Source organism: Hipposideros armiger, unplaced genomic scaffold, assembly GCF_001890085.2.
Source record: "Hipposideros armiger isolate ML-2016 unplaced genomic scaffold, ASM189008v1 scaffold_38, whole genome shotgun sequence".
NCBI lineage: Eukaryota > Metazoa > Chordata > Mammalia > Chiroptera > Hipposideridae > Hipposideros > Hipposideros armiger.
This window is the reverse complement of record NW_017731388.1, coordinates 2,435,180-2,443,404: the sequence shown is the minus strand read 5'-3', so window position 1 is coordinate 2,443,404 and position 8,225 is coordinate 2,435,180. Positions and strand designations below refer to the sequence as shown.

The 8,225-nt window shown below is 55.3% G+C and overlaps 1 protein-coding gene across 1 annotated transcript in view; it reads left to right on the top strand.

Moving 5' to 3' along the window:
* The first annotated feature begins 937 nt into the window (after positions 1 to 937).
* Positions 938 to 8,225, top strand: part of LOC109380545 (SH3 and cysteine-rich domain-containing protein 2-like) — a 76,207-nt gene continuing 68,919 nt past the window's right edge. Inside the window, exon 1 of the mRNA XM_019638198.1 lies at positions 938 to 1,185. Within this exon, the coding sequence (XP_019493743.1) occupies positions 1,030 to 1,185 (156 nt within the window). The 5' untranslated portion in view covers positions 938 to 1,029. The remainder of the gene's footprint in view (positions 1,186 to 8,225) is intronic.

Genomic DNA, 8,225 nt, shown 5'->3' with positions numbered 1-8,225 from the left:
TGGGCAGGGTGCGGAGAGTGGCGATCTCTGCTGTGACGGTTTCCTTCCCTTTTCAAGGCCACTTGCTCTTGTCTTTCTTCCTTATTGCCACGAGGTGGCACAAACAGGCTGGGATGCTGCCCCATCAGCTACTCTGCCAGGTTTTACTGTCACCTGGTTAGAGTGTGATACAGGTGGGGAGGGGAGGACAAGGGTCCCATCGCGGGTCTCTCTCCTCCACCCTACCTCAGTCTTCTGAGGGGGTCCCCATGAGTTCTGGTCACCAGTGCCATCCCCATGACTGATGCTCAGCCCTAAAAGTTGGGAAGTGACCACTGGTGAGATGCTGTATCCAGGAGTGGGCCAGTGGCCCTTCCACCCTGGCTGTGCTCTGCCTCCTTGAAGCTGGGGACTTTCCATCGCCTGCATCTCGGTTTTCTAGGCTGGGGAGCCCCACGGGCTAGTACTGGGGACCTAGAACAGAGAACAGTTACCCAAAAGGACTACAGCTTCACAAACTCTAGGAAGCGCATGTGAACAAACCCTGGCATGCGCCTGGCTCTGCCCTCCGGCGCGACTCCTGGCCTGTCTCTTCCTCTCCGGGAGTTGGTCTCCCCTGTGCAAAGACTCCATCTCTCATCTCTGTCCCTGGCGTCCCTGTATCCCCGTCGCTCCCTCATTAGTTCCCCTTATCTGCTTCCTGTCTCTTTCCTCGCGCCGTCGGTCTCTTTCTCGCTCTCCCAGATTCAGCCGATCCGCCGCCCCGGTCTCCGGGACCCCACCGCCTCCGCCTCCCCGCGCCCCCCACCCCCGGGTCTCCCTCTGTCACTGGCTGCGTCAGGGCGCCCTTGTCACCGCCCCTTGCCGGGCCCTCACACCCCCTGCTTCCTGGCAGTGCCGTCAGAGAAGGCTCCGGGAGGGGACAGGCTGGGGGCATTGCCACCCCCCTCCAGACGTCCCAGGCGCCCTGGGCTGGGGGGCGGGCCAGCTCTCTGGGCGCCCGCGTCCCCGCCCCCGGCCCCGGTCCCGGCCCGCCGGGCGCCCGGCCGGATGGGCTGCACGGTGAGCTTGGTGTGTTGCGAGGCACTGGAACCCGGGCCCCCCTGCAGTCCCCAGCCCCCCGGGAGTCCCCCGGCCCCGGCGCGGGCCCAGGGCTGGGAACCCGGGGCTTCGGCCCGCGCCGAAAGCAAGCGGCTCCTGCTTCAGGTAGGGCGCTGCGGGGATGGGTGTGGGGAGAGGGTAGCAGGCAGAGCCCAGCTCACCTGAGACAGGTAGGGAGCCACGCCAGAAAAGTGTCCGTCAATGATCGGGGGGTGGGCGGCTGCCCCAGGGGAGTGGGTTGAACTAGGACCAGGCGAAGGCACAGAGAGTTAGGCTGAGAGGTCTCACCTGCTTCTCTGTGCCCTTGGGAGGAGATTGATATAGGACCTGACCCTTAAAAGGCTGAATAGTTCAGATGAGGTTTAGGAGCCACCCAAGAGGGGCAGGGCTGGAAGTGCTGGGGAAAGGCACTGAAAGTGTTAATTTCCCCTGAGCTGGTCCAGGAGTTTACTGTGTGTTCCTCCCGGAGCTGCTGTGGCTGTTGTCTCTGACCAGGGCTCTGTAGCCAGGAGGGAGGGGGCCTTCTGAGGCAGGGAGGACCCCACCAGAGCAAGGACTGACCTGAAGATGGTGGGGGCAGCTGGACCCTCACTCCTGCAGTCTCTGTTCTGGGTAAGTCTCGGAGCCTTGTGAGTGGGAAATTGACCCAGAGGGGTGGTGATAGGCCCGTGCTGGGAGGCAGGTGTTTGTTCTGGAAGAGGTGTCTGTCCAGGAAGCACCAGGCCTGGTCCAGGTATGGGCACTGGGTTTCTCCCAGGAGGAGGAAAGGGAGATATTTGAGGTCATTAGAGGCTGTGTAACCTTGCTTTAGGCTCCAAGGGTAATCCCAGCCTGCTTCCCTGTTTGGGGGCTATGAAAGCTGCAGCCTCCTAAGATTTGTTTGCTGTGCGAGGTTTGGATTATGCTCGTGTCTCGTATCTCTCCACCTGGGTACACAGAGTTAGGGAGGCTCAAAATGTACCTGGTGCCATATCCCAGACCCTTTCTCCCTCTCCATTGGGGGCAGCCAGTGAATCCGTGTGTGTGTGTGTGTGTGTGTGTGTGTGTGTGTGTGTGTGTCCGTGTCCAAAGTGATCCCTCTGCCCCACTTGACTGAATGTCCCCCAGGGTGTGGGTTATGGCATATTCTTGGGTGTACTCCACAGTGCCAGGCAAAGGGCTGTGCTTATAAATGAAACTCTTCATCCTTCCTAAGTTCCAGCCCAGGTCATCACCACGGTGACAGACCATACTGAGGGACAAGCTTGGGGCATGGGGTGTATTTGCTGACTGAGCCCTTGCAGTGGCCGGTGTCCCAGGTGTTATTCTGACATAGCCCTGAGCCTTGCTTAGGGCCCTGGGTGGGGGGTAGGGTGAGGCTTGGGCATGTTGGCTGGTCCTCCCAGACTGCTGCTTTTTGGTCCTGGCAAAGGGGCAGAGAGTCCAGAGAAGGAAGGTGGCATGGTAGACCCTCCGGATTGTATGGCCCCTCCAGAAGTTATCCGGTCTTCTCCCCTGCCTCAGAGCCTCATGAACTGCCCTCAAAGGTTTCAGGGGGAAGTAAGTTCACACTCTCCCTCCCTTATCTGTCTCTTCTTGACTTTGCTTTGTCTGTTGGTGGGTCTCCTGGATTCCCTGTCTTTCCACCTCCTCCAGTCCCCATGCAGCCAACTGTGGGGTAGGTGCCAGGTGGGCCACCTGAGGGACAGGCAGTCAGCTGAGATGGAGGAAGGAGCCCGTGATCAAGGAGAGGGAAGAAGAAGGGGGAAGGGACTGTGTGTGTGGGTGTGTGACAGCCACAGGGACAGGGATGGGAATGTCTGTCTGCATTCGGATGAGCTGGTTTCTAAGTGGCCTCTTGAGAGAGCCTGGCGCTCACCCATGACTCACTCCCTCCTTTATCTGCAGGACAGCACTCTCATCCCCAGCCCCAGCCCCAGCCTGTGCCCGCTGTCCCCTGGCTCCAGCAGGGGTGCTGTTGTTAGCTGCGCTCTCTCTCACCAGCCCCCCCCCCCATTCATATTGCAACTCTCCGGAGACTTTAGTAACCCAGGAAAGTGTAAGCAGGCTGCCTACCACCTCGATAGAGGAGGCATTTTACCAAGTTCTTCTGGTGGATAAACATCTCTTGGGCTTTCAGCCCCCCTCAGGAGTCAGGGCTTAGAAGCTACTCAGGCATCTGGGCTCCCAGCCAGGGCACTCCCACTGACAGTCCTGCCATGGACATGCCACCATTCCTGTCACAGATTGTTCCCCTCTTCCCCCTACCCCCATCCCTAGTCCACAGGCCAAGCTCCTCTCCTCGGGTCCCAGGCTGTGCTCACATCACTCCAACCTCTCTTTTCTTCTCCCCTCTGGGCAGCCCCCTCCCCACCTGGCCATACTGCCCTCTTCCCCCTGCCCGCTGCCCCCACTTCTCTTCCTAAGCAGACTGTCCTCTGCACAGACCACACTGCCCTCTTCTCTCTGGTGGCCTGCTTTGTCCCCTCAGGCCCCAGTGCCCATACTGCTCCCCTCCCCTGGCCTGAATTTGTGGCCTGCGCCTCCCCTTTTCTCTGAGGAGGGATGCCCACCTTGGCTTCCAGGCCTCTGAGCCCCAGCTCTGGGTTATTGGAGCCTGGAGATGAGGCCTGGCCGCCTTCGGGTGGCCTCCTCAGGGTCTCATGATTGCCATACACTTCGAGCCCTCCGTTGGCTCCACATGCCAGCCTTGGGAGAAGGGAAGGTGGGGCTTGGCACCCCTCCTGAGCATTCCCGCCAAACCTTCTCTGACCCGTGCGCCAAGGGGCCTGGAGGGCATCTCCAGGTGCCAGGCTCGCCTCCTCACTCTGCCATATCCCAAGACAAGTGGGTGCTTGTCGGATGGCGGAGGGAGCAGAAGGGTGGAGACTCCGGGCTGCTTCTGCCTCCTCTCTCTGAAAGCCAGTCCCTGGGGTCAGTTCATCTGGCCTCTGCCCAGTAGCCCAGAGCCCTGTTGAGTTTAGGAGATCTCTAGGAGGCCAGGTCCTGCAGCCTGTTGTGGGGTCCCACATCCCTGATGGACGTTCTGGGGTTTAATCTAATGCCCTCTGCTATGGTTGGATTACTTCCTCTTTCTCTCAATCTAGTTATATATAATCATAGATTTCCCGCCCCCCCCGCCCCGCCCCCAGAGATGAAAAGGAGCTTAGTTAGTGTTTCTGAACCTTGTGAGGTCACAGATCCCCCTGAGACTCTGATGAAAGCTATTGCTGCTTTTGCTAGGGAAATGTGCATGAGCATGTGCACACACACACACACACTCACACGGCACTGTATACACCCACACGATGTCCTATAACCCTTCAAGTCCACCCATGGTCCTGATCCCTCCAACCTCTGCATGTCGCAGTGGAGCGCACTGAGGTCCAAAGCGGGGGAAATGACTTGCCTGAGGCCATATAAGAAGTGAGTGGCAGAGTCAGGACCACAACCCAGGTGTCCTGACCCCAGACAAGTGGGCGTTTTGTTCCCAGTGGCAACTTTTCTCTTCCCCAAAGGCTGCCTGTAAGACAGATGGGCCTGGCCATGCATTTATTCAATGAGCATTTTTTTTGCTTTTTTGAGTTTTCAGGTATTTATTATCTCAGTTTTTAATAGGAGTTATTTCATTGTAAGTTTCTGTATTTTAAGAATTTTATGTTTACTGAGATATAATTGACACATAACATTGTGAAAGTTTAAGCTGTACAACATATATATTGCAATATTATTACTACCATAGTGTGAGCTGGCACTTAGTTTATGTCACATTATCAGTTCTTTTCTTTTTGTGTTGGGAACAGTTAAGACTAGTCTCTCAGTTAACAAGCTTTTTTGAGCACCTGCCCTAAGCCGGACACTGAGTTAGGAGCTGCGGATAAAGCAGGAAAGCCGACAGCCCCTGTTCTTGCCTCCAGAGGAGGTGACAATCCAGTGGGAGAGACAGAACGAAGTGCAAACAAGTGATTGCACAAATAAAGGCATTATTGGAAACAGAGCTATGGAGGCGAAGTAAAGGGTGTTATGGGAGATGCCAGAGGGATTGGATTTAGATTGTGAGGTAGAGGAAGTGGTCTCTAAGCAAGGAGCTGACGTGGAAGGCCAAGCATTCTAGGTGGTGGGAAAAGCATGCTTGAAGGTCCTGAGATGGAGAAGAGTTGGGGGCTCTTACAGAATTTCACAAAGGCTTTTCCTGGCTCTTCCCGCCCCCCCCCACCCCCATGAGCCCCGACATCCATGTGGTGTGTGTATGGGTTGGGAGGGGTGAGAGGAAAAACAAGTAGGCCTGGAGGAGGTGGTCACAGTCATCTGGGTGAGAGATGATGGTGGTTTGGGTCAGGGAGGTGATGGGCCATGGGAGGGCTCAGTGGGGGACGAGGCCAAGGCTGATTCAGGGGGAGAAGGGATAGAACTTGGAGGTGGGGTGAGAGGGAGTTGGAGGGAGAGGTGAAAGTCTCCCATCATCTTGCAAAGATGGTCGCTGATAAGGCTTCATCAGGCATCCCTCCATGTGGGTTTAGTGAAGTATTTCATAAATACAGAAAAGTGCACGAACTAGACATACTCATGTACCCATGAACCCGTGTACCCAGCACTCAGTCAAGAAATAGAGCATTGCCTGCACCCAGACGCCTTCCTTCCTGTCCCCTTTCAGTCACTAATTCCTCTCGGAGGGTTATTCACTATCGTGACTTCTACCAGCGTAGATTTGCCTGTTATATAGGACTTCTTATAAATGGATCATGTCATATGTGTTATTTTGTGCCTGACTTCTTTTGCTCAACATTATGGTTGTAAATTTCATCCATATTCTCATGTGCGGTTGTAGATTGTTCCCTCTCATTGCTGGATGGTGGTCCACCATGTGAAGATACATAATTTAATTATCAATTTTGCCACTGACAGGAATTGGGGTGCTTTCCAGTTTGGGGCAATTGCAAATAGTGCTGCTATGACCATTCACGTGCATGCCTTTGGCAGTCCTGTATTCTAATTTCTGTTGGGTAGATTCGTCTCTCTATTTTGACGGGTGTCACTGGAAGGCCCAAGCATCTCAAGAATCAGGCATCATTCTATACAGTCATCTTGGTAAGGGGGACGAGAAGCATCCTGGGGAAAGGGAGAAAAATTTCTAATACCCTAATATGTCCTTTTGTGGTGACTCTCCCCATTTTGCCCATCCCTCCTCCCCCAATATGGGGCTCAAGTGTAGGAGGGGAAGGAGGATGAAGCTCTTGAGGCTGAGTTGCAGTAGGGGTGGGTGGGGCAGCCCCTGAGAGAGACTACTTCTCTCAGCCTTACCCATTCTCTGGGGTCGGGCCTGGGTCTCTGGTCAGGAGTGTGTGAGGCTGGGGATAGAGCCATGCCCTCTAGTCCTTCTCTCTTTCCCAAAGAGCAGGAAGCCAGCCATTGCCTCCTTGTTTGATGTATGAGTTCGCCAAAGGTCCCTGGCGCTAGGACAGAGCGTGATGCCAAGGGCAGGCAAGCTAAGGCAACACCTGGAGGGGCAGCGACCTGTGAGTGAGAAGTGGAGGCTGCCACCTGCAGAGAAGCTGAGTGGTGGGGAGCAAAGGGGACCCAGGTGATGCTGAGGTTTGAGATTCCCTTGCTGATTGTCCCAGCTCTGGTCCGTAAGTGGACTCTCCCTTCTCCCAAGGGAGACCAAGGTGCTTCTGGCCAGCCCCTTCCTCTCCCAGCCTGAGTAGCCCTGGAGTCCAGACCATGAAGCTGGGTCTCCAATCCACCCCAGGGAGAGGAGATGGAAGGGCCTTAGCTTTAGACTTCCTTTCTGGCCAAGGATAAGAGAGTATTGGGGTGTTTCTGGTGATATCTGTTCACAAGTCTTTCTCCCCAGCAAGTCTGTGAGCCAGGTTTTCAAGCCAGAGACAAGTTTTAGTGAACTTGGTATCCTAGGAACTTAGTAAAGGACATGCAGCATATAGATGCTCAATCAGAGTTGCCAATAGGTGGTTGGTTGAATGGTGAGAATGGGGCAGGTAGGCCCCATAGAAGAAGAGGGAACCCAGGTGGAGGCCAGGTGTAAGATGAGGGTCATTTTTTGGCCTTGGGACTCCACCTGGGCCCGAGCTCCTCTGGGCACCCAGTTGAGGGGAGGCAAGGATGTAGGGATGGGAGCTAGGATGAGACCACCTGGGTCAAGCTCGGGCATGGTTGGAGGTCAAATAGGAATGTCTGCAGAGTTGGAGGAGGCCAACTGACAGAAGGCCTTTTCGAGGCTTGAAGGGAGTGGAAAGGGAGATGAGACCCTGGTGATCAGCTGGGGCTGGCAGGGGGTGGCAGTCACAAGGAGGCCAGCGGGGCGGGGGTTGTCTTCTGGCCTCAGCACAAGCCTTCGCCTCTGCTCAGCTCTTCTTGATATTCCTGCCAGCACCTCCTTTTCAGGAACTTCTGGGTGTCCCCATCAAACTCCACTTCACCCCACTCCTCCTGCCACAGCTGAAACCACAGTTATCAAGAATGGTCAGGTGGGCCCTTAGACCCAACCCTCAGAGCCTTCTGGCAAAGGGACCTGGATGTCCTGTGTGACATGTTGGTTCTGCACCCAGTGGAAGCTTCTCAATTCTCATTTGTCTGCCGCCTCTCATTCCACCTGCCTTTCCACCCACCTGTACCTCCATCCATCCACCATCTTCTCTTTTACTTATCCACTCTTCACCCTTGTATCTGTCACCTTTCCCCTCGCTTACCCACCCTCTGCCAAGTACCATGCACTCACACTTGGTTTCTCTGAGTAAGTCCTCAACCTCTGTTGTGACATCCAAACACACCATCCTGAGACAATATGCAGGAAAGCCTGTACAAGCTGTCACCTGATTCTAGAGCAGGGAGTGGCCTGTTCTGCCTAGGGCAATCTGGAAAGCCCTCCTGGAGGAGGTGACATTTTGAACTGGGTCCTACAGGTGAGTAGGAGTTCATTGACACCGAGGAAAGGCAAGGCCATTTTAGTCGGGCCCAAGGGTGTGAAAGTGTGTGGTGTCCTCAGGGAGCTGGAGTATATAGGGTGGGAGGGAAAAGGCTGGATCAAAAGTTGGAAAAGAGGTGAGTCAGCATGGGGAGGGCCTTGAATGCCAAGCTGAAGAGTTTGGGCTTTAGACTTAAGCAGGTCATAGAGAGCTCCTGGAAGGGCCAATCAGCAGGGCGGGGGT